The sequence below is a fragment of the Dermacentor albipictus genome, unplaced genomic scaffold (assembly GCF_038994185.2).
Source record: "Dermacentor albipictus isolate Rhodes 1998 colony unplaced genomic scaffold, USDA_Dalb.pri_finalv2 scaffold_18, whole genome shotgun sequence".
In the NCBI taxonomy this organism is placed as follows: domain Eukaryota; kingdom Metazoa; phylum Arthropoda; class Arachnida; order Ixodida; family Ixodidae; genus Dermacentor; species Dermacentor albipictus.
The window spans coordinates 7,021,073-7,047,509 of NW_027225572.1; the positions used below are offsets into that span (position 1 = coordinate 7,021,073).

Genomic DNA, 26,437 nt, shown 5'->3' on the forward strand with positions numbered 1-26,437 from the left:
TGAGCCCACAACTTCAATAAACTGAGCATAGGCCCTTGTCGACTACTGTATAAAGCTTCTTACAGACCATCGGACATATCCACTACTCCAATTCTGAAATTATTGGAATTTTTCCGCCTTCCTTACTTCGCTTGCCTCTATACGGGCTATTGGGAACTATGACTAAGTAGATAATGGGCTTAAATTTATCAAACAGATGAATGGGCTTTCCTGTCGCTCTTGTTTAGCCCACTGAGGATCACATTTTGGGGAGAAATATGCCTCTGCAACTTAGGGGTTATGTACTTTTTTAGTGGTGTGCAAATACTTGAAACTTTCCAATTGAATAGTGTCCTATTTGATTTGGTCGTTGAATGGTCACTGTATGTAAATGCAAATATTATTTTAATATTTCAACGCACCAATAAAACATAAAATTTAGCCATAGTACTGCGAAGTTTATCCTGCAATACCATAGTATAGAGATAAAACGTGAGCACTTGTCCGAATAGCAGACCAGGCAACGTTAATGAAGTAGCTGTACTTCAAAGACTGTACAGCAATCATTTATGCTTACTGAAGAGTCCTGTACACGTGAAAAAACTTTTTCCTACTTCATTTGTGTTTTTAATAAACAGCTTTTCATAGCCTAGCATCCAATCACAGAAGCTTCCCAACTGTAGTAAAACTATGATGTGAACATAACTTTACATTAATTCTGATATTAGCTGTTCATTATTCAGAAGCTATCCAATATTCGATTTGCTTCTGGCATTATTTGGGTCGGTCTCAAAAATCACTATTCGTGCATGCCTAATATTTTTATTGCAGATTTAAGTTCGTGAGAGTACCTTCCCGAGAAAAAAAACTAGTAAATAATTTTTTGAGTGGCAATAAAGTGGCGAAACCCTTTCAGTATTTGCAGTTTTACATGTATTTTTCTATGGAGGATAAAGCAGCATAATTTTTTTGTAATAAAACTGACAAATACTCGTTTTATAGTAAACTAGGTGAATGGGCAACACTCCCAAACTAATGCAATGGCAGCTAAGTGAAAAATCAGTTTTGGAGAAACCCAAGGAGCGACAGCACTATAAGAATATTTTCTGGGAATCTCAGAAGGTTGCAGCACCTCCAGTGGGATGCTAGGCAACGCTTTTTTCTGAAAAGGCACATTTTTTAAAATGTTCCGTCGCAGCCACAAATGTACGGCAGTGAACGCTAGAAGGGTTAAAGTAGTCAGTCCTCTTGGCCTATGGCTTTCAGAAGACTGAGCATTTCTTCGTATCTGTCACATTTTGCATATGTTAGGCTAAGCAGCTTGGAGCACAACTACACGGAATCTTCATTAAAACAGTCATTTAGTCGTTGAGGCCGAAAACAAACTTTGCTGTAAGCAGTACTTTATATATTGTAGAAAGTCTTAAATCATTCTAACGCCAGAAGTACATTGCAATTGCATGTGAACTCATGAAACCTAACTTCAAATAATGGCACACTCAACGCTAGTGAAATGACAGTATTGTATTTGGAGCATGGAAAAGCACAGTGAAGTGCTGCACACTTGAATTACAAAAGTTACAAGAAATAATTTTAGTTGTCAATAGTTTAGGTTTCTTTATGAACAACGTGAAATTCTTTTCCTCCATGTTGTTTCTAAGCAAGCAAAGTTAACATCTTCAGCATTGGGGATATTCATTAAGTTATTTTGCTACAGTGTTTTCTTCCTCTGTACCCTTTCCTGCATTTGTCACTTAGTGGAGTCGTTTGCTACATTGAATAAATTTAAATGGTTATGCTGTAAAGCTGTACCGGTGGAAAGTTGGAATAAAGCAAGAGAAATACATAAATTCATTTCATTATAACGAGTGCATGTTGCATGCCGCGCTCTTGCATGTGGAAGTTGCTTTCTAAAACTTGTTCTGCCTTTTTGTTGTTTTTGCAGGCTTCACGTGTCGCAAATTTCCTAGTACCAGCATGCCCTACGTAAATAACTCTGGCCTCACTTCTCGCATGCGACCACTAGCCTCTGAAGAGCCCAAGCTCGACACCTCAAACCAAAACACAAGTGTTGTGCTTTTGTAACTCTCGGCAATTTTATGTTCGTTTGTTCATGTTCGTTTCCTGAAAAGCCCAATTCAAATTTCTCAAACGAGCGTACAAATATTGTGCCTTTCTGTGCCTTGACATTTTGTGTTAATTTTATTTAGGTTAAATTTGCTAGTCTTCACTACATTTTTATGCTAGTTTTTGATATAGTTCCAGCAAGGATGGTGTTTCCTTATTACATTTTTTAAGTATCTTCAGTCATTTCAACCAAACCATCCAATTTTGCGATGAAGTGTTCCATTAATGGCAAACCATTTCAAGTTTGCTTGATGTTCAAAAGTTATTACGATGAGAACATTTTCGAAAAAATTTGCTTTCATACATACACGTGAGTCATTCCAGGGCAACCATGCAGCGTTTTTTGACCATAACAAATGTAGTTGAACAAATTTAGATATGTTTGTTGACGCTCCGAACTCTTCTTCCCCATTTGTTTTCCTTCGCGAAAATGTTCAAAATTTTGGCAAAAATAGGTTGTTCTTCCCAACTAAGCTAGAGGGCAGATACACGTTTCTTTTGAAAGGGAAATTGTGTGATCCAGATATTCAGATGGTGTCCATGTGAAGAGACTGAAGTGGTGTGACCAATGCGATGGGGGTGAAATTCGAAAACACCCATGTACTTAGATTTAGGCGCACGTTAAATAACCCCAGGTGGTCGAAATTTCCGGAGTCCCTCACTACGGCGTGCCTTATAATAAGAAAGTGGGTTTGGCACGTAAAACCCCAAAATTTACTTTTAAGTGGTGTGACTGCTAAAATTGCTAAGCTTGAATTTGTTCGAACGCATGGAAGTACAGAAGGCACTGATCCACGTTTATTTTCAAAGGGAAATTGTATTATCCAGATATTCAGATGGTGTTCAAGTCAAGAGAATGAAGAATTTGTTTCTTCCAACGTAGAGAAATACAGAAGGCACAAAATTAGTATAGAATCAGCCTGGTTGACTTGGGATAGCTCAAAATATTTCAAGCCTTGAAGGTTCAGTTGATCACCTAAAAAAACTGAAAAGTTCAAATTTCTTGCAATAAGCATTATGTTGAAGGTGAACAAATTAGCTTTGGTGGCTTGCTCAAAAGTATATGTAACCCATTATTACATAGCCCTACATGCCTGCTGTGCACGTGACAAATAATGGAAAGGTATTGTTCCATAGGTGCGACAAATTATTTTTTATAAAGTTCATTTGTGGATCACACAAACAGCATAAATATATGAATCCATGTCATCTAGCAAGCAAAGATTGTTAATATAATTCGCCACAAGAACTACTCAACAAACTGTGACTGCCTTTTTTATCATTACAAAGGCAGGTGACGTCAAGCGCCGCAGTCTCGACTCGTACTTTTTTAACATGAACGCGAAAAGTGGTCGCCAACAATTTCTGACCACATCACACTGAACACGGCCCATATGACTTTTATAGATGAGCATGTTCCGGCTCTGAAACAGTGGTAACACGCAACCCCACAAGAATTTGTTCATACTCGTATAGGTCTTTAGTTTTATTTATGAAGGTGTTTTCTACTTTTATCATCATTGGGTTCCCTAGAGCAGAGTAGAAAGTGTCCTGCACTCTCTATGTCACATTGTAGTGTGACAGGTCCTTTAAAATGCTTTGTATGAACAACATCAGCGATCTTTTTGAATTTACGGTCTACATACTAGCAGATATTTCTTTTTTTAAACTGTATGAAACATATCTTTTAGAATTGCAAGACTCCCTCGCGAAGTCAATACGTATTGATACTTAATGTCCAATGAGTGTATGGTTTACCCAGCCCACACCAAACACAAGCCCCGTCGCGTTAGAACATGCGTCTCTTGGCAATAAAATGAAGACCCCAACGCCGCTTCTCTGTCATCTGTGTTGCAGACGACGTCAGCTTTGCCATCTGCATTCCCGGCCGGCAAGCTTGTGCGCAAATCCGAGAAAAGTCAGTGTTGACAAAAATTCAGCAAATAATTTTTCGCATTTAAAAATAATACCTTCTTGTCTGCCTTCACACATGCATAGCAGGCACGTAGAGCTATCCAAAAATGCATCACATATTTTTGGCCAACTGCCAAAGCCGTCATGACCTTGACCATGAAGCTTCATGCAAAAGATTAAAATTTTACAGTTTCTTAACAGGTGATCAGCTGAAACTTGAGAGCTTCAAATATTTTTCTGTTCTACTGTGTCACCTGGGCTACCATCCTCTATTTAATTTCTGTCCTTTGAAGGTTTTTACGAAAAAAATAAGGTATTGCAATTTTACTCACTTTTGCCGGTGCCAAAAGCACTAGTTTTGCAATATTTGAAACATTGTCTATTTTGGCAGTTGCGTCACTTCACCGTATTTCTATGCACACCATTTGAAGGCCTCGATCAATACAATGTGCATTCGAAAAATAATGTTGATTGATGTTCTCTAGCTCAGCTGAGCATGAAAACTAAACTGTCACCAAAATGCCACAAAATATCGGCTGTAAATAGGCAAAAGTGGGAAAGGAGTTTTGAACACAAGTAATCATACGGCAATGTTTTCAGCTATATCTGTGGTGTCGAAAAAGCGTTGGTTGATTTGGCATGGAATCGCACACCTGCAAGCACTTGAGTGCCATTGTCCGAGTTCAGTAAAAACTGCATTTTACATAACTTCGTAAAAATGGTTTATTGCCAGCTAAAATACAAGAGTAAAAATTAATAGGTATAGGTCGGCTTATAGTTAAATGCAACAAAAATATTCAGTAATGACTATGATGTGCCTTTCTGTTTGCAGAAAACCAGATATTTTGTCAATGCTTTCGTTATTTTTTGTGGCAGTGAACAAAATTGAAATGGAAGTCAAACAAGGAGTAACTTTGTAGTACTCCCGCCCATCACTAATAGCTGTCTTTTTTCATATAAAAATTTGAAGGAGTCAATATGAATAAGTCGCTTGATATGGAATGACCTGTGCTGGACCGTTATCATGGCAGAAAACACAACTGGATCATGCAACAGCAATGCAGAATAATAAACTGCTCCCATAAGCATCTCTTATTCAGACTGCCATGCTGCAAAAGTAGATAAGGTTTACTGAAACTGGCACACACCATTCAACTAACAAATAAGGATTGTACAGAGTGATCTTTTTTCAGTTTTAGAGATATTTTTTAAGTTGCTTGTGCCAGGTAGCACAATTCTTGTTCTGGAGCTGGATTATTCAGAGGTGCACATTACTAGAACAAGAAATAGGAACACAATCAGCTGATTCTCACAAATTTATAATTCACTTACAACGTCACGGCGCATACTTCAGTTTGCAAATTGTAGCCAGTGAGTTTGAAGACGTATTCACTTGAAAATTATTTTCAGAATTACACCAGTTTTGAGATTCTCCCATAAATGTGATAGAAATACATGGGCATTCCAGTTACTTTTGTGCTTCAATGCATAACAGTGCGTTTTGTTCAAAAAAAGTTAGTGCAACAACAGTGCATTTCTACAGTCAGTTTGATGGAATATTTGTCGTTACTGGCATCATTGTAGAAATTCATTCTAAGTGCATACGCCTTGTAAAATTACCGGCTACAAATCGTAAAAAAATAATTAGAAACTGAGTTTTTTTTAATTAGCTGAATATGCTGTCTCGATTTCTCATGCAAGTAATGTTTGGCAGTTTGTATCTAGAATTATGTTAGCTGCAACAGCCAGGCTTTAATAAATTCCATGAATCTTAAGGATACCCAACCTTCATATCAGGTCTCAGTGAGTACTGTCGGCTCGAGCGAATCGTGCCACGGTTATAGTACCAGTGGCTACCTAATAGGGAAAGCAAGTGCCTTTTTTGTGTTTTCTTATTTACAGTCATGTCAGTCTGCTTGTACATTTATTTGTTTAGCTATTTATTTTTAAGATTTCTTTCTTTTGGGAAGTGTGTTTTACATAAGGGCCACAGAGACTACATCTGTCAGTATTCAGTTTTCTTATGGTGTCAAGCTGCAGGAAGTTTGTAGTTTGCAATAATTTTTAAGGAGTTTCTGATGTTCTCGAACTACAAATGGTTGTACATTTACACATATGTTTGGTTAGAAATAAACAGTTCACCTAGAAAAAAGTTTTTGTCTGCATCAGTTCAGCCCTCTTGCGTTCGTGAAGGACCATTCACTCTGACAATTGAAAAAGTGCTATAAGAGTTCTGCTATCTGCTTTACAATATGGTTTATTAAAGGCAACCTAGGAGCATGCTTTTCAGCCCAAGGTGACACTGGTCTGCAATACAAAAGTGCCTGTATATAAATTTTACCCCAATCCTCTAACAGCAAACATGTCCACGGGAGATCAAAGATAATTATATGCAACATAGCTCAGCAGTATTTTAAGAAAAGTACACTTTTGAACACTGTAAATACATACTGGGGCACAAAGGGCTTTAAACATAATTTGAGTGTTGATTTTCAACAGATATGCAACAATTATTTCATGGGCTTTCAATATTGACAAAACACATCTTCAAGAATGCTTCAATGGCCTTTCAACTTTAAAATATATCATAGTTTCAACAATATACCGATGATATTTCAAATTGAAAGATCACAATGATATTTCGACAAAATGTAGCGGGCCAAATATCAACACTTGTCTACAATTTCCTCAATGATATTTGAACAATTCCTTAATAATCTTTTAAGGTCATTTGCTGACGATCAACAATGGCATTTTAATAACCTTTCAACAATTTTTTGTAAGGCAATGCTGGCTATCTGCATCGCGGCGTTACTTTATTGATCAGATTTGAGCGCTGCCGTTGAAGAAAAGGAGCGATTTCAGCTGGCTGTACTTGTAGGGCTAAGAAAAGCAGAAAGAATATTCTTGGGAGATTGCAAAAGTACACAAAATACGACAAAAGGGGGAGCGATTCCCTGTCACATGTGGGCATTGTACAAATTGGCGGCCGCGAAGACGCAGCTTCAACGGAACATCCTGAGGAAATATAGAGAGGGAAAACCCATCTTGGTTAGGTAAAGTGCAGTGCACAGCAAGTCAGGAGGCCAGCGAACGCGTAGCAGCAGTCGAGCAACGAGGAGTGCCAACGAAGGATGGAAGGTACAAAACAGTGAAGGGAGGATTGCAAAAGCATTCAGGAAGACCAGGGAGGCGACAGTTTAGAAAGAGCGAAAAAGATGTAAAAGAAGAGGAAAAGAAATAAGAAAAGAAGCAAGGTTCGAAAAAAATCTGTCAAACGAAAATGAAGTGCCGATGAATTCAAGGGAAGAGAGGCAAAGAAGGAAGCAAGAATAATTACAGGAAACGAAGAAAATAAATGCGTATGAGCACTGCAGCGCAATGATTCACGAAGTTAGCAGGAAAACATGTGTTTACATTTACATTACATGTGTTTACAATAGAACGTTGTCTGGCAGAAGTACTTTAATCAGGCCTAACTTCTCGGGTAAGGCGGCTGCCACTTTTCGCAAGAGTAGTTTTGTAAAAATGACACGCAACAACCGTCCCCGCGTTGAGGAAGGGGTCCGGTGATCAGATTTCCAAGATGAAAATCAGTAGAAAGTAAGTAGGGCTAGCAGGCAGTTTTTTCGCGTATATATGTGAACAGAACTGATGGCTTTCTTATCTGTGAAAATTCCTCACAAGTTGGGGACAGAACGTGCGTCAAAATCCGAAAGGCAACGACCGGTAAATAGTGAAAGTTGGTAGCAATTTTTCGCAATTATTAATATGTAGCAGTTTTATTTATTTTTTGCTTTTGGCGCTGTATTATATTAAACTTGAATGGTAGCAAGCAGTGGTCGACCGCTAAGGCGGTGCTGGAGTGGCGTGAAGCTTATCAAGTGTGAATTGGTATCATGGAAGAGCTAGCAATATCGCGGGTTGGCTAATTAGCCAGGTAATTAGCTTTCACTGCGATCTGAGCTACGAGGTATGCTCAACACTCCGGAAAATGGTGATCTATCGGGCGCCCATGCATGGATGACTGACTCATCTTTATTTGGAGATATTTTCAAGGTGCACGTGGCCGTCGTCATCCCAGCTGATCAGCTCCTAGCCTGCAGCCTCAGAGGCGGCGGCCCCTATAGGTGTCTCGCGTCTTTTGTGCTTGCGATTACGTATGCAAATTATGAAACAGTACGTAAAATATACTAGCACGTTGCAGAGGAATTTTCATTTTTGTATATTATCATACAACTTTGACGCTTTCGAGAATCTGCAATCGTACATTCTGAGAAGTATTTAATTGTACGTTTCAGTACTCATTTTGTTTTCGTCTTTTTCAAGTTGTAATACATTTGCGTCGAAACCCATGAGATGCTCTGTAACCGTGTTAAATCCTGGTGTTGTACTCCTTGCTTTGCTCGCCACAATCAAAAATAATTCTCAGTGAGCTTGCATAATTACATAGCAGACAAACAAATAGAGCATGAATGTAGAGAAATTAATTGCGAGGCCTTTCGTTATTAATGTTAGCGAGTATTGGAAATCAAAGCAGTCCATGTAATCTCCAGACCCATAGCACAGTATAATCCTTTTTTTTTGTGGGGAGGAGGTATTGAAGCTGAGATTACTGAAAAAAAGAGGAAAGAAAAAGCTCGAAAAAGCCAAGGTCGGCAGTTTCCGCTTTTTCATATGAAACGCGCTTTCAAACACCTGATTTCCTTCTTAATGACTCAGAGTCAAGGGTCAATTTGTTTTTGCGTCTACAGTGGCAACTAAGTAGTGATAAACCAAAAATGCGGTAGTTATGTGTGACTTCCACAGCAAACAGTGCGACTATGCGGTCTGCGTCATACAAACGCTGGGAACGCGGGGCATCCCTCAGGGATTGGTGTTATCACCGCTCCAGTTCAGCATAGCTATGATGCCCCTCCCAAGCCAATTGGCCCAGCTGGAAGGCATTAAACACGTGTTATATTCAGATGACATTGCAATCTGAACCACCAAGGGAAGCCTTAGGAAATGAAGAACCACCTTCAGCGGGCCGCTTCCATAGCCGAGCCGTGTGCTATCGACTTGCGGGCTCCAATGTGCTCCGCCAAGTCAGAGCTTCTGATCGTCAGAGCGAATACAAGGGAGAAGTCAGCAATCCACATATCTCACGAGGTCTTACCAGAGAGGGGGAGGAGCTCCAGATTTTGGGCCTCCTTATTCACCGTGTACTCAGACCAGACTCCGTATTGCGAAACTCAAAAGATTAGGTGAACAGCTAGGGCGAATGATCCACCGCATTTCCAACAAGTGGCGTGGTCTGTGGGGCAGGGATGCGCTTTGGCTCGCCGATGCCTTCGTGACTAATCGGATCCTCTACGCCTTGCCGTACCTTCGCGCTACTAAGCACAAAGACGTGCGAATAGACGCCATCACCGCAATGAAACTAAACGAGCCCTAGATCGCCCGCTCGCTACCTCCAACGTCAAACTCAAGGCTTTGAGGTGCTCGACTCCTACCAGGAGTCGCATGGGGCCCCATCTCGAGAACCAATGCACTCGGGTCGTGTCGACGGCCCCCGGGCGCCTCCTGCTCAACCGCCTATACATCCAACCCGCTTCAACTCCTAGAAGGTGAGGCGTATTCCGGGACTGTGGCGCCTTACGCTTTAAGTCTCTCCGCTCACCCGTAACGTGGACACCGACACGCACGAAAGCAGGCAAGTACAGGCTTGGTAACTGAGAAATAACATGGCTGCCGACGCGGTGTATATTTGACTGCTGTTTGATTGGAGGGGCTACGTGCAACGCTTTAATGACGAAATCAGGGACGAACATACAGATATTACAGGGCACATGGGAAGGTAAGTCAGTACTACATCTTTAAAAATAGAGGGCCAGGAACCGGTTCTTGAGGGACGCTTGATGTTACTGGCACAAGGGTAGATAGGTGATTAGTTATTACGACAGATTGAGAGCGGTTGCTATGTTTTTGTATAATCCAATTCAAAACATCAGGATGCAAACGAAGCCTTGCCAGTTTCAATATTAGACGCTGATGAGGGGCCTTATCGAAGCCCTTAGAGAAATCTAGAAATATTGTCACTTGGTAGTGACGGCGAAGTAAGCAGCAATATGGTGCAATACAAAACTAGCTTTTATTGGGCGAACCTGGCCCCAGAAAAACAGGTTACACCTATAGCACAACGATAGCCGCGAACACGGTCGGCGATCGTCGGAAATCTGATCAGCGGATCAAGCGCGTCGGCTTTTATACAGCAGTCGTCGAATGTTCCAGACTAAGTGTTCGGACCTGCGTGCCTTCCAGAAAGTTCTACACCATTCGCGTCACGCGGTGAAATCAGGTAACATGAGATTCGGCGACAACAGACGTACAGCCGAGAAGAAGCATCGATAACTTTCCAGAAACTTCGGATATATGCAGGCGCGTCCCGCGCTGTGCGATTACATTTGTTAGGCGGCGAAACGCGGTCGCCCGATAAAAATAAGTACACTTGTCAATATTATGTCAGTCTCTATGTTATAGTCAACATTAGTGTGAACTTCCTCCAGGAAGATGGCCGGCTGTGTTGCACACGAGATACCTTTACGGAATCCGTTCTGAGCGTGAAAAAAGTGATTCGAGTGAAAAAAATTCATAAGAGAGCAGATTACGTGTTCCATGTTTTTGCAAGGGTCTCTTGTAAAAAAGAAGGTGTGGTAATTTAGCGGCGAGTTTCTGTTACTTGTTTGGTGGAATGGAAAGACCTTCCTAATTTTCCGATCATCTGTAATGAAACCTTAAGAAAGATACTGGGCAAAGATCAAAGATATATAGTGCGGTCAGAGTGTTTGTGCTTAAATTTTTTTTTTAGTTAGTCGCGTCTATGCCGGACGATGATGAACACTTGATTTTCTCAGGGATCGAACAAATCCCGTCTACATTGAAAGCGATGGCAAAGCAGCAGGAGCATCAGATTCATTAGTGAACACAGTAGCAATGGCGGAAATAAACACGTCAGCGCTATCGGTAACATTATTAATTTCATTCGTTAGTTAATCTAATATTTCACGTATCGCTATTATTTATGGCTCTCCGAAATTGCTCCGGAAAATTAATAGGTTTGGTAGATCATTGTGATAGAAGGAGTGTTTAGCTTGATTTCGTATGTATCAATGATCAATTGCAACCTATAGCCACACAGTCAGACTGCCAAGGAAGCAGTCGGGAACGCCGTGCTTCTTATCCATTCGCACACCAACGCCCCAACTCGGTTGATGGTGCATGCCCCCAGCGTGGTCGTCAGTGCCGTATGGCACTGACAGAAGCCAGCGCGTGCACGTCTGACAGGAGACGTCTTACAGGAGTGAATGAAATCCGAATGGAGACCTTTGTTTTTTACTCTCGGAAGCTACTTCCTGCAGATACCCGTTACAGCGTCTTCCGCCGAGAGCTGCTAGCCATCTACACTGCGATACAGCACTTTCGGCATTTTGTCAAAGGATGCCAGTTTTACGTGCTGACCCATCATAAGCAACTGGCGTGTATTTTCCGCACTAACTCATTGAAGTACGTGTCACGCAAACTCCGCCATCTTGCTTATAATTCGGAGCTCACAGCCCTCAACCCTCACGTGAAGGGTGCCGCCAACACCAGCGCTGATGCTCTTGCTCGTATAGCGGCGGTTGACTCTCCCTCTCCATCCGTCGACTGGACCGTGTTCTCTTCCGCACAGCAGAATGACGCATAGCTCACTGCTTTTCCAGAGAACCCTCGTTCTCTGCTACTAGCTCTTGTGCCTCATCCATGCTCGCCTTTGCCCTTGTGGTGCGATGTGTTTGCAGACTTTCCCCACCCTTTTCCTCCGGCTGCACTACGCCACACAATTTTACACCCTCTGCACGACATATGTCACCCAGGTATTCGGGCCACTCAGCGCCTTCTCCCCCAGCGCTACGTCCGGCCCGGAATTAACGGGGATGTGCAGGATTGGACGCACACGTATGTGCCCTGCCAGAGGACGACGCTCTCCCGTCATACCAAGACGCCTCCCCAAGCGTTCATTCCACTCGGCCGTCGTTTGGACCATGTTCATCTAGACATAATGCGTCCTCTACCCGTGTTTTAAGGTCATCGTAAAATACTCACCATGATCGACCATTTCGAACGCCGGCCGGACGCTGTTCCCATTCATGACATCACCGCTGAGGCTGTTTGCATACTTCTCTCCAATTACTTCTCTCCAATTACTTCTCTCCAATTTGGGGCTTTCCGCAGAACTGTTACGCCAAACTCTTGTCTTTCCTTCGTGTTGATAAATTCGACTTCGCCGTGCAATCTGCTAGCCGCGTGGCTAGCTCAGACGGCAGAGCGGCTGCCCCGGGAAGGCCGTGGTACCGGGTTCTAGTCCCGGACCAGGACGGATGTTTCTACAGCTTGAAGGATTTTCTTTTGAGGAACCCACATGGGTTTCCTTTGTAGCAATTGCTACGATTGGGTGGAAGTCTTATTCTCCCTTAATTCATTACTTTTATCTACCTTGCGGATTTCAACAGTACAAATACTACTTAACTACTGCGCAGGAGGTGGCGAAAACTGCAAGAAAATTATTGGACAGAGCGCTTAGTTGGATAGACCCCAACTTCCCGCTCCAAATGTGGTCACGCATGCTGCTCCTTCGACCACATGCTCTGGCTCTGCCCGTATAACGCGGCTCCGAACTCCAGTACAAGTTCGAATGGGACGCCTTGCTGAAGTGTTCGGATTTATCGAACCAAGTACACACAGGCCGTCCAGATGGCCAGTGACGTCGCGGTGAGTCACAACTTCCCGCTGCCGTCGTGGGTGGAGCCACCAACTTGATTGGGGAGCCTTTGGTTCCCCCGAATCAAGTTCCTCAAGGCACTCTAATAAAGTTCTTGTCATTGTCACTGAATTGACAAGCACCTATGAAAGCTTTCTTCAATGAAAGAAGGAAAAGATAGAAAATCGCATAAATAGACCTAAAGACCCGAGTGACGCCATTTTGCCCAGGACTTATGTACGTGGTGGGTTGCGAATAACATGTCCAATCAATCATAGGACGACGATCCTATTGTGTGCTTTCAGTTTTCTTCGTCTTCTTGCCTCCTGTGCACCCACTGTGGCTGCTCAATGGTTATGCTGTTGGGCTACTGAGCACGAGTTCACGGGTTCGAAGCCCCGCCATGGCGGTCGCGTTTCGATGGGAGCGGAATGCGAAAACACCTGTGTACTTGTATTTAGGTGCAGGTTATAGAACCCCATTTGATTGAAATTTTCGGAGTCCTCCACAACGGCGTGCCTCATATTCAGAAAGGTGTTTTGGCACGTAAAACCCCACAATTCATTAAATTGCCTCCTATCGCTGGTTGCCTGTTTCTTTTTTTGTGCATGCAAAACAAAAATACCTAGGGGCCTATTTATGGGCGTTTTGCCGTGCACTTTTTTACGAAAAGCGAAATGTCGCCAGTGATGCACGTCATTGTGATTATATATGTAAATATGTGTGCGTGCGTGTGCTCCAGTATCTGTGCTCCATGTAACTGAAGCCTCAATAAATTTGTAAGATTTTCTGTACATTACTAATGACCGTAACTAAGCATTTTCAGTGCATTGGTAATAAATATCGAATTAGGCAGTAATGTACCGGACAATAAACGCGATGCATAGCGCGAACCAGTTGCAGCTCACGGAAAAACACCCATTTTTTTTTAGGTATTCGCAATACATACAAAAACTGCAGAACTTAGGTGCCTTTTTAAACCAATCGCAGTGCTTCTCTGCTGAACTACATGGGGTTCCGTGCACTGCTGCACCTGTCGGCTGCCGTGCCAGGACGAGAGGAGCTCTTGGAAGCACGCTTGGAAGAAATCACAGGCCGCGCTCAGTACCGCTGGCCCAGACCGCTGGCTTGTCTGCGGCTCGCTGAGGCGCTGGTTCCCACGCTATTTTTACACGACCACTACGCGTGGTTCTTCAATGATTCCACCATCACCGCAGTGAGTAACCGCACCTTGAAAAAAAGTATTACTTTGATAATTCCTTTCATCTTTTATCCTTGTATTTATATGACATCATTGACGAAAATGTAAAAACAATATCCTATTGGCTCGTATATCTAAGCTTGCTTGAATCAAATAAATTAGCGGACTTCGTATAGCGTTAAGAAACTTTTCGTATTTCTCTTCGTTCAGCATCTGTTGTATAAAATACAGGTATGGTCACAGATCTTCGAAGCAAGCCTTGACACTCGATTGACAAATATGCTTCATACATTTTCAGGTTTTACGGCGCGCCCCTACAGCGAGTCATGAAAGTGAATAATGTAGTACCAAGCTACAAAAGAGTCCCGTGTAACGTTGGCCCTTTATACAGGTGGATGACTATTTTCTTTTTTATGACACTGCTGCACCTTCTGAGATGCGGTAGAATGGATTTGTTTTGAATATCTGCCTCATATATTCCAAGAAAACATGGGGAAGGCGGGAGATGCAAATTCAAGACGATGAGCAAATAGAGAACAAGGTAAAAGTGAGAGCCAAGGTTTCGACAAGTGGACTTGCCTATTTAAGGCGAGATAGTGACCCGTGTACTTGTTTATCTTTTTCGGGAGACCGGTTTTGAGCGCCCAACAAATTTTATCACTCAGCGCTGGAGGCGCCCGTATCTATCGCAAGTTTCTCAAATGTTATCGATGGCTCTGCCTGTTGTCTATTGTCACCGAAGCTTGCGTAACCAGATTGCATGTGCGATGCGAATTATGTAGAACTTTCTGGAAGACACGCGGGCACCAGGGATTACTATGGAACCTTCGATGACTCGTGTATAAAAGCCGACGCGCTTGACCGGCTGATCAAAATTCTCGACGACCGCCAACTGTGTCCGCCGCTATCATAGCTCTGTGAGTGTAGTCTGTCCTTGAGGGCACAGCGCACAGGTTCGCCCAACAAAACGTTGTTTTGCTGCTTCTTCACTCTCACCACCACATGACAATACGCTTCTCTCGGCACAGTATGTATAGGTGGGGCTCTTCTAAATCGGAGAGGGGATAAGGTCGGTGTAGGGACGTCAGGAAGATGTGTCAGTTGGCCGTGTTTTCTGTGGAAGGGCCCTCGACGTCAACGGAGGGGGGGGGGGAGATTATCTGGTCCACTGAAGGTCATTGAGCTATTGTCTCTCTTAAAAAAAGAGAAGAGGCGGCAGGAAATGGTGCACATGGTAAAAAAGAGCAATCGTGCTAAAATTGAATAAATACGTGAATAAAAGAAAGAAGGGCGGAAAGAAGTAAACACAATAAAACACTAAGTAACCCTATGAAAAATAACTATGTGTTGTTGCCTATAGCTTCAAATTTAGCATAGCGAGTGGATTGTAAGCCTCCATTTGAAACGTTTATGCCTGTTAGTTGTAATACCTTCAACTTATGGATGAAGTATGATTCTCTGTATTGTCTGAATCGCTGATAATGCGAAATTAACTGTAAGATGTAGAGTTTAAGTTCATCAAAGTTACGATCGGGTTTGCTAAAATGCTCGGCGGCGGCGTTGGAAAGCCTTTTAGCTGTGTCCGTCTGATGTCTGTCTAACCTGGCATTCACTGATTGTTCCTTTTCACCGATATAGTGTTTCTTACAGAATGAACATTCAAGCATATAAATCACATCGAATATAGTGCAAATAAAGCTAGTTTTGACTTCGTGTGTATAAGTATTTGCGGCGCCCTTAATTTTAATGTCACTCTAAAGGTGTCGTCAGGTTTTGCACCTGTGGCGACAACATTCTTCTATTACGGGGGAACGATGTTGGCTGATTTTTTCGTCCATGACGTATTTTTGATGTTTCTGTTGCGGCGATAGGTAACCCTTCCTACATCCCAAAACACTTTCCTATGACGCTTGTTACTTGATAATATTGGGTAGGATTTACGTGGGATGTTGTTTATGTTTGGGAGAGCATCAGGATATTTTGCTATAAAGCTTAAAGTTCTCTCATTTTGACACGTGTACTTGTCTTTATCGGGCGACAAGTTTTGCCGCCGAACAAATGTTATCGCACAGCGCGGGACGCGCCTGCATGTATCCGAAGTTTCTGGAAAGTTATCGATGCTTCTACCCGCTGTCTGCTGTCGCCGAACGTTGTGTTGTCTGATTGCATCGCTTGACACGAATGGTGTAGAACATTTTAGAAGGCATGCGGGTCCCAACGTTTAATCTGGAACATTCGATGATTGCTGTATAAAAGCCGACGCGCTTGACCCGCTGATCAGATTTTCGACGATCGCCGACTGTGTTCGCCGCTTTCGTTGTGCTATAAGTGTAGCCTGTTTTGTGGGCACAGGTTCGCCCAATAAAAGCTAGTTTTGTATTCCACCGTACTGCTTCTTTCGTCGCCGTCACTACCACGTGACATCTGGTGGAGGTGCTTTACGTCCATGTACCGGACGCCCCCGACAAGCCGTAATACAAGCCCGGACCGCAAAGACAACACCAGCGCCGTCCCGGAACATCGAGCAAGCCGCCGTCTTCAACAGCTGCCCCCGGAGCACGGACTTCTACCTGAGAAGACCAAGAAGATTGTGGACAAGGCAACCCCAATGGCAGCCCCCGCATCCCCCATCGTGCTGCAGCAGCCCAGGGAACCTCCGACGTTCCGCAGATCAACATTCGAGGACCCGGAAACCTGGCTCGAAACGTATGAGAGGGTCGCTAAGTTTAACAGTTGGGACAGCGACGACAAGCTGCGGCATGTCTATTTCGCATTGGAAGACGCCGCCAGGACGTGGTTCGAGAATCGGGAAGCCACCTTAACGACGTGGGACCTTTTCCGAAGCGGCTTCTTGCACACGTTTACAAGCGTCGTGCGAAAAGAGCGAGCCCAAGCTCTACTAGAAACCAGAGTGCAGCTGCCAAACGAGACGATCGCAATCTTCACGGAGGAGATGGCCCGTCTTTTCCGGCACGCCGACCCGGAAATGTCGGAGGAGAAAAAAGTTCGCTTCCTGATGCGCGGCGTCAAGCAAGACCTTTTCGCCGGACTTATTCGTAACCCACCGAAGACTGTGGCTGAGTTTTCTGCAGAGGCATCGACGATCGAGAAAACTCTGGAGATGCGCACCCGGCAATATAACCGCCAGGGACACACGCCGCAGTATGCCATCCAAGGACTAGGTTCGGACGACCTTCAAGAGACCATCAGGGCCATTGTGCGCGAAGAACTGCGCAAGGTCCTGCCTTCGTCGCAGCCTCAAGTGGCCTCTATCGCCGACATCATGAAGGAAGAGGTGCACCGATCCCTTGGAGTTCCTGAGGTGCAACCAGAACCACCGCAGCCGGAAGCAATGACCTACGCCGCCGCCGTCACCCGCCGTCAAGGCCCCCCTGCACGACCGCGCCAAGGTCCTGCAACACCGCAATTCCGTCGTCCACCGCCGCCGCCGCCAGCGCGCCCACCCGTCGCCCAGCGCACCTATACGAGGAAGACGGACATTTGGCGAGCCCCAGACCACCGCCCGCTCTGCTATCACTGCGGAGAAGCCGGCCATGTGTACCGCCGATGCCCATACCGCGACATGGGACTGAGAGGGTTCGCCGTCAACGCGCCGCGTCCACAGCTTGGGGAGCGCCCACGTGACATTGCCGATTACCTATCCGCCACTCAGTGGAACTCTCGACGACCGTCCCGTTCGCCGTCACCAGGCCGCTACCTGTCGCCACAGCGCCGTCCATACACTGGCCCAGCCCGGGGCAGCTCTGCGAGCCCATACCCGGAAAACTAAAAGCAGCAACCGAAGGAGGTGCGGTTGCTATTCGTCGAACTGACGAAGATCCTCCGCCGGCGACGAAGACGACGAAGAGACCATCTCGACGACATAACGACACGCCGCCGTCCCGACGAAGTCTGGAAGCCAAAACTACACCGACGAAAGACGACTTGACGACGCGACGTTCCAACCTCAGTTCAACACGACGCAGCCGTGATCCAACGCCAAGACCTAACTGCAATGCCAGACAAAGAACAACCGACCTCGACGTGCTTCTCGACGGCCACGCAGTCACTGCCTTAGTCGACACAGGGGCCGATTACTCCGTAATGAGTGGACACATCGCCGCCCAGTTGAAGAAAGTTAAGACCGCATGGGAAGGCCCTCAGATTCGCACCGCTGGAGGACACCTCATCACGCCGACAGGGATCTGCACGGCAAGAATAACCATTCATGACCGGACTTACCCTGCCACATTCGTAATCCTCCAACAGTGTTCACGAGACGTCATTCTCGGTATGGACTTCCTGGACCAACACGGCGCAATCATCAACCTGAAGTCGAAGTCAGTAACGCAGTCGGAAGATAAAGCAATGCCGCCGGAGAGCCCTCGTAGTCCCCACGCCTTGAGTGTGCTCGAAGATCAAGTGAGCGTCCCGCCTCGCTGCAGCATCGTTATTTCGGTCAGCACCGAAACACCCACTGACGTAGAAGGCGTCATTGAAGGCGACCAACGTCTACTGCTAGACCATGAAATTTGCGTCGCAAGAGGGATCGCTCGACTGCATGGAGGGAAAACTGAAGTGTTGCTGACAAACTTCAGCCAGGAGTTCAAGCACATCAACAAGGGCACGACGATCGCGTACATCGAGGAAATTCTGGAAACAAGTAATGCGTTTGTCCTCTCGGATTCCGCCGCATCTACCCCGACGACCATGGTTCCCGAACCAGACTACGATATTAATCCAAATCTCCCTATGATTAAGCAACAGCAGCTCAGAAGTCTGCTCCGACGATACAAAGGCTGCTTTTCGAGGTCATCGAGGATTCGACAAACACCAGTCGCCAAGCATCGCATAATCACCGAGGAATGCGCTCGCCGACTCCGTCAGAGCCCTTACCGAGTTTCGGCGCGAGAACGTGAAGCTATAAGAGAACAAGTCGACGAAATGCTGCGCGACGACATCATCCAGCCGTCGAAAAGCCCGTGGGCATCCCCTGTTGTTCTGGTAAAGAAAAAGGACGGAACCCTACGTTTCTGCGTCGATTATCGTCGTCTGAACAAGATCACGAAGAAGGACGTATACCCCCTCCCAAGGATAGACGACGCATTGGATCGGCTCTGCAACGCTAAATACTTCTCGTCCATGGACCTAAAGTCTGGCTACTGGCAAATAGAAGTCGACGAAAGAGATCGCGAAAAGACCGCGTTCATCACCCCAGACGGCCTCTACGAGTTCAAAATTATGCCATTCGGACTGTGCTCGGCGCCTGCAACGTTCCAGCGCGTGATGGACACGGTTTTAGCAGGATTGAAGTGGCAGACCTGTCTCGTATACTTGGATGACGTCGTCGTCTTCGCCGGAAATTTCGACGTTCACCTTAGGCGGCTGGCAACAGTACAAGAGGCCATCAGGTCATCAGGACTTACTCTGAAGCCGGAAAAGTGCCGCTTCGCTTACGAGGAGCTTCTATTTTTAGGCCACGTCATCAGCAAATCTGGAGTCCGCCCCGACCCGCAGAAGACAGCTGCCATAGCAAAGTTCCCACAGCCCATCGACAAGAAGGCAGTGCGTAGATTTCTTGGCATGCGTGCCTACTAGAGGCGATTTGTGAAGAACTTTTCACGCATCGCTGAGCCGCTGACGCAGCTAACTAAATGCGACGTCGAGTTCAAGTGGGAAACGCCGCAGGCCGAGGCATTTCAAGAACTCAAACGACGCATGCAGTCGCCGCCCGTACTTGCGCACTTCGACGGGCACGCCGATACCGAAATCCACAGTGACGCGAGTAGCCTAGGCCTCGGCGCCGTCCTGGTCCAGAGAAAAGATGGACATGAACACGTGATAGCTTACGCTAGCCGGTCGTTGTCAAAAGCGGAAGGCAATTATTCTACAACCGAAAAGGAATGCCTCGCCATCATTAGGGCTACAGCGAAATTTCGCCCTTACCTATATGGCAGGCCATTCAAAGTCGTCAGCGACCATCACGCCTTGTGTTGGCTAGCGAATTGAAAGGATCCCTCAGGACTGCTGGCACGGTGGAGCCTCAGACTACAAGAATACGACATCACCGTAACATACAAGTCCGGACGAAAACACTCAGACGCCGATTGCCTATCCCGCGCCCCCATTGACCCGCCGCCGCAAGATGACGAGGATGACGACGCCTTCCTTGGAATAATAAGCGCGGAAGACTTCGCCGAACAACAACGAGTGGACCCGGAACCTAAAGGCCTCGTCGATTATTTGGAAGGGCACATCGACGTTGTCCCCAGGGCATTTAAGCGCGGATTATCTTCCTTCACGCTTCAAGACAGTCTACTCGTGAAGAAGAACTTCTCGCCAGTCCGCGCCAATTACCTTCTTGTTGTCCCGTCAGGACTTCGTCCAGAAGTATTGCATGCCCTACATGACGATCCGACCGCTGGACACCTCGGATTTTCCCGGACACTATCGAGGATACAAGAAAAGTATTATTGGCCGCGCCTGACCGCCGACGTCGCCCGATATGTCAGAACATGCCGAGACTGTCAGCGACGCAAGACACCGCCGACAAGGCCAGCCGGATTACTACAGCCAATCGAGCCTCCTTGCCGACCATTCCAGCAGATCGGGATGGACTTGCTGGGACCCTTTCCGACGTCAATAACCGGAAATAAGTGGATCGTCGTGGCGACGGACTACCTCACCCGCTTCGCTGAAACAAAAGCACTGCCGAAAGGTAGCGCAACCGAAGTGGCGAAATTCTTTGTCGAAAACATCCTGCTGCGACATGGCGCCCCAGAAGTCCTCATCACCGACCGAGGAACGGCCTTTACAGCGGAGCTCACCCAAGCCATTCTGAAATACAGTCAGACAAGGCACAGGAGGACAACGGCTTACCACCCGCAGACGAATGGTCTTACGGAGCGGCTGAATAAGACCCTCGCCGACATGCTAGCGATGTACAGTCGCGGACAGAATAAAATGGACCACGGCGAAGGTGGCCGGAGCGGCTGCAGGGCCGGCGCTGCTATCGTGCTTCGCGCGCGCGCGGCGAGAGTACTCCGAGTGACGTCAAACTTCTCCTCCGCACCCTCGCTCTCGCGCTGGCGCTTGTCGCGCTTGATAAATTTCTAGTGCCACGTTCGGCTCCTCTGCTTCTGATGGTCGGGACGAAGGGGCGCGGGAATCGCCAGTAGTTCAGCACTTAGGGCCGATTTACGCTCGAGCCGCCCATCGCCGCAAGCCGCACCGCACGCGTGCGGTCGCGCGAAATATTGCACGTATCAAACACTTGCGCACAAATTTCGGTTTACAATGTATAAGGTATACACTCTGCACACAGTGTAAATGGTAATTTGTGCACAAGTGCTGGATACGTGCAATTTTTCGCGCGACCGCAAGCGTGCGGTGCGGCTTGCGGTGATGGGCGGCTCGAGCGTAAATCGGCCCTTAGAGCTGTCGCGCAGTAGCGGACGGCCGCAGCCCATCAAAGCGCCGCGCTGTGAAGGAAGCAAACTCGATGTTTTTTTCTTTTGTCGGCGATTTACAGTCGCGGACGCAATGAAATGAGCCATGGCTTCGGGCGAAAAACGCGAACCAGTGCCAACAAGTGAAGGCGCCTGATACGTGTTGACACTTCTGCTCTTGCATGCGCGTCCCTTTTAGTTCCCAGCCTATCTAGACCTCTAACATCGGCTTAGCGCTATATAATCGTAGGGCGAAGCGCGAGGTGACGCCGCTACAGCGCCGCAACGTCTGGTGCGCTGCCGGAAAGGGTTGTCGGGGGTGCACTGCTCTCTGCGCCCAGCTCACGCTGCTGCTGACGCCTGCCACCATAAAGCCACAGTCCCTATACATTTCTTTTTTCTGTCGCGGGACCACGATACCGCGTAGTCAAAAGATAACTGCGGTGTTTCGTCCACTAGACTCGGAATTATCCGTGCGTGATAGGTTGTTGGAATGACGGTGCGCGACCCACTCTTTATATTTGCCCATGCTATCTCGCACTGCATGGGTTTATTCGCAGTAGATGAAGCGGCTTCGGTAGGCTTTCTCTCATAAGAACTGCTATTGTCGAATCTTGTATTTTATTTATTTTTGCTGAAAGGTGGAGCGCTTGACGCCGTGCAAACCATGCTGCTTGATCCTCTACCCCTGGCGGCTTGCTATTAGCAGACTGCTTGGCCGGTGTAGTGAGCTTGCTCGCGGGCACTTTTTACTCAAGTATGTTGTCATTCCAACAACCTATCACGCACGGATAATTCCGAGTCTAGTGGACGAGACGCCGCAGTTATCTTTTGACTACGCGGATCGTGGTCCCGCGACAGAAAAAAGGAATGTATAGGGACTGTGGCTTTATTTTGGCAGGCGTCAGCAGCAGCGTGAGCTGGGCGCAGAGAGCAGTGCACCCCCGACAACCCATTCCGGCAGCGCACCAGACGTTGCGGCGCTGTAGCGGCGTCACCTCGCGCTTCGCCCTATAGCGCTAAGCCGATGTTAGAGGTCTAGATAGGCTGGGAACTAAAAGGGACGCGCATGCAAGAGCAGAAGTGTCAACACGTATCAGGCGCCTTCACTTGTTGGCACTGGTTCGCGTTTTTCGCCCGAAGCCATGGCTCATTTCATTGCGTCCGCGACTGTAAATCGCCGACAAAAGAAAAAAAAACATCGAGTTTGCTTCCTTCACAGCGCGGCGCTTTGATGGGCTGCGGCCGTCCGCTACTGCGCGACAGCTCTAAGTGCTGAACTACTGGCGATTCACGCGCCCCTTCGTCCCGACCATCAGCAGCAGAGGAGCCGAACGTGGCACTAAAAATTTATCAAGAGCGACAAGCGCCAGCGCGAGAGCGAGGGTGCGGAGGAGAAGTTTGACGTCACTCGGAGTACTCTCGTCGCGAGCGCGCGAAGCGCGATAGCAGCGCCGGCCCCGCAGCCGCTCCGGCCGCCTTCGCCGTGGTCCATTTTATTCTGTCCGCGACTGTACGTCGACGTCGAACACAAGACCTGGGATGCCGTCCTGCCGTACGTAACATTCGCTTATAACACGGCGGTGCAAGAAACAACACACATCCCGCCGTTCAAGTTGGTTTACGGCAGGAACCCGACGACGACGCTCTACGCCATGCTGCCGCACGTAACGGACGAAGAGAATCTTGACGTCGCTACCTATCTCCAGCGCGCCGAAGAAGCTCGACAGCTCGCCCGCCTGCGAATCAAGAACCAGCAGAGGACCGACAGCCGACACTACAATCTCCGACGACGCTTCGTCGAGTACCAGCCCGGCGACCGTGTTTGGGTATGGACCCCGATACGCCGACGGGGACTGAGTGAGAAACTATTGCGACGCTATTTCGGACCCTACAAGGTCATCCGACGTATTGGCGCACTGGACTATGAGGTCGTGCCAGACGGCATTTCGCATTCACAGCGACGTCGCGCACGACCTGAAGTGGTCCACGTGGTGCGTCTTAAACCATTTTACGGACGCTAACGAACTTTCCTTATTTCGCTTTTTTCTTTGCTATGAGTGCTTACTTATTACTATGATTTGTTTGCAGCATCGGGTCGATGCTTTTTTTTTAAGAGGGGGGTATTGACACGTGTACTTGTCTTTATCGGGCGACAAGTTTTGCCGCCGAACAAATGTTATCGCACAGCGCGGGACGCGCCTGCATGTATCCGAAGTTTCTGGAAAGTTATCGATGCTTCTACCCGCTGTCTGTTGTCGCCGAACGTTGTGTTATCTGATTTCATCGCTTGACACGAATGGTGTAGAACATTTTAGAAGGCATGCGGGTCCCAACGTTTAATCTGGAACATTCGATGATTGCTGTATAAAAGCCGACGCGCTTGACCCGCTGATCAGATTTTCGACGATCGCCGACTGTGTTCGCCGCTTTCGTTGTGCTATAAGTGTAGCCTGTTTTGTGGGCACAGGTTCGCCCAATAAAAGCTAGTTTTGTATTCCACCGTACTGCTTCTTTCGTCGCCGTCACTACCACGTGACAATATTCTGACGTTGGCTGCTTCTTAACTTATTCCGACTGTCTCTCCAATCTTGACGGGACGTCATAAGCTCTGTCTAGAAGAAACTTGTGGATAGTTTCTTTCTATTAGCATCGCTTTAGGGTCATTTAGGTGCTCAATACATTTGAGTATTCACTGCAGATTCTTCTTGTTTGTTTCGCTTGTCCCGCAAGAATTCCTTGCTTGCAGTGCCGCGGGGGATGACTGTTGTACTTTAAGTATTGCTGACTCCCCGTAGACTTCTGGTAAAGGGTTGTTCTCCGTTTTCTATTTTCTCTCTAGGCCGTCATTTCAAACAAGGAAGTTGATTTGACGAGGAGAGTTGTGAGCAGTAAATTTAATACTCAGGTGAAAGTGGTTGAACCCCTTTGAAAATGGTCATGACCTTTATGTTTCCTGTATGTTTCCTTCTTGTGCCCTGTGTGACCTTTATGTTTCCTTGTCCTTTATGTGAACTTGAGGAAACATACTTTGTGTTTACGGCATGTTTACTCAACCTTTCTTAGAACTCGAGGAAACGAACTTTATCTTTCCTGTAGGATGTGTCCTTTGTATTTACGGCAGGATGTTACCTGTGTGTGCACTCTATGTTACCCTGCTGTGTACTTCCTCGAATGCACATCCAGATAACATATAGTGCACCCAGTGATTACCTTTTAACACATCCTAGAGATAGATCATGTACATGAAAGGTCTATTAACTATTGGCGTAACCAAGTAAAAAAAAATGGGGGGGGGGGGCTTGCCTCCCCTTCCCTATCTATATTGGCCGCATCCGATGCATTGAGGGCCACGCGCCATCAACAGCACATGCGTACATCAAAGCCTCATGCAGTGAATTATCTCTCACGACAAATAACGATTGCGCGGCGGCTTGAGACGCGGTGGCACGACGCGTAGTGTCCGATGATTTGCGTTACATGACCCGAAAAAGACGCGGACGCCTCCGGGGCCAATTCGCTGCTTTGCTATGAGCGTATATGAATATACAACCTATCATTTAGGCAGCTGTTCGTGGTGTTAGATTGGTTTCATAATAGCGTCATTACACGTAAATATAATACATCCATTATGATTGTCTCTGTATTACGCTCGTTAAGATTTCTTTGCAGCCGTCTGCGGAAAATAGCGCTGCCACCTCCAAAGCTGAACTGGAGCTGACGCTAACTTTCAGAACCCCTAGTTCGAAAGAATGTAGTGAAAATAAATATCTGTAACATTTCTGATACTCTAAACCTGGAAAGAAAACTTTAACATTGAGAGACACTGCTCCGTCAAAACCGTGGTCTTCTAAGCACTTTTCGACATGTTGCTTTTTCTACGCTAATTATTTTTTAAATCCTCGGCCTCTTTGATACCTTTTCTTTACTACTCACACAAATTATACATAAAAGTTCGCTGAATCACCAAAGCATAACCGGCGATCGATGCTAAAAGTGCCTTTCTTTTCAAAACTGCGAGTGATTTCTGTAGCAAGGTAGCAAAGTGGGCGAGTTCGTGGAATTCATCGTACTTTCAGCAACAACGTAAAAGCAACGCGGAAACAAGGAAGAAACACTCCGAAGAAACAGCGTCGTGTTGGTTCCTTTTGTCCCTGTCGCTTTCGCGATGCTACCAAAAGTACGAGTCATTGCTGTGTTGGCATTAGCGGGGGTGTAGTGCACCAGCGCGGATCCCGTAAATGCTTGCTTGGGCGTACAACTGAGTAATTTATCATTCTCAGTTGGCTGAGTATGAAAGTTGTGTGCGGAGTATAGGTGTATCTGTTTGATTACTCGAGCATGCAAGCAGTACGGCTGTTTCACTTTGTCCGAAGCTCTAGCTGCCGCTGCAAGCCAGCCATCGCCACGTTTTGTCGCCTTTATTGCTTACGCTACGGGGAAATATTATTCCGCCTATTCAAGATAAGGCCGCACATTCTCAAAAACATGCCAATTGGCGCCATAAGAAGCGTGCATATGTTTGGTGATCCCGAATTTCTGATCGGGGGGTCTCGCAGCTATCGCGGCTGCCCGTAAACGGTCCGCCATCCCATGCAGACGGAGCTGCACATGTTGCGCGCTGATTGGCTCCTGTCCGCCGGCAAAAGTTCGCGCATAGTTCATCTAGAATCTCTGTATATGCTTAAAAAAACAAAGCAGCACACCAAGGCACTTTACACTCCATAAGTTGCGGTTAAATACCAGCCTTCCTTCCAGCTACAACTTGCCCTCAGTAACAAAATTTAATCTCGAAGGCCGTGCTTTTGCAAACTGCATGCCCTAGAAGCAAATGTGGGTCTCGGAGGCTAAATTCACTTGTTAACCGCAGTGCGGCGCTGCTGCAGTGTGACGTTTATGCCCGGTACAATTACTAGATGATATATTGAGCTGGACCACGTTGTGTTGGTGTGAGCGGTGAGGGTGCTCGTTGCAGTTAGACGGCATTTA

The 26,437-nt window shown here is 46.5% G+C and overlaps 1 protein-coding gene across 16 annotated transcripts in view; it reads left to right on the forward strand.

Moving 5' to 3' along the window:
* LOC135908735 (uncharacterized) overlaps positions 1 to 26,437 on the forward strand; it is a 1,076,237-nt gene that overhangs the window by 786,162 nt on the left and 263,638 nt on the right. For all 16 annotated transcript variants that reach the window (XM_070529152.1, XM_070529157.1, XM_070529150.1 and 13 more), the window contains one exon: positions 13,790 to 14,015. In XM_070529152.1, coding sequence (XP_070385253.1) covers positions 13,790 to 14,015 — 226 coding nt within the window. The remainder of the gene's footprint in view (positions 1 to 13,789; positions 14,016 to 26,437) is intronic.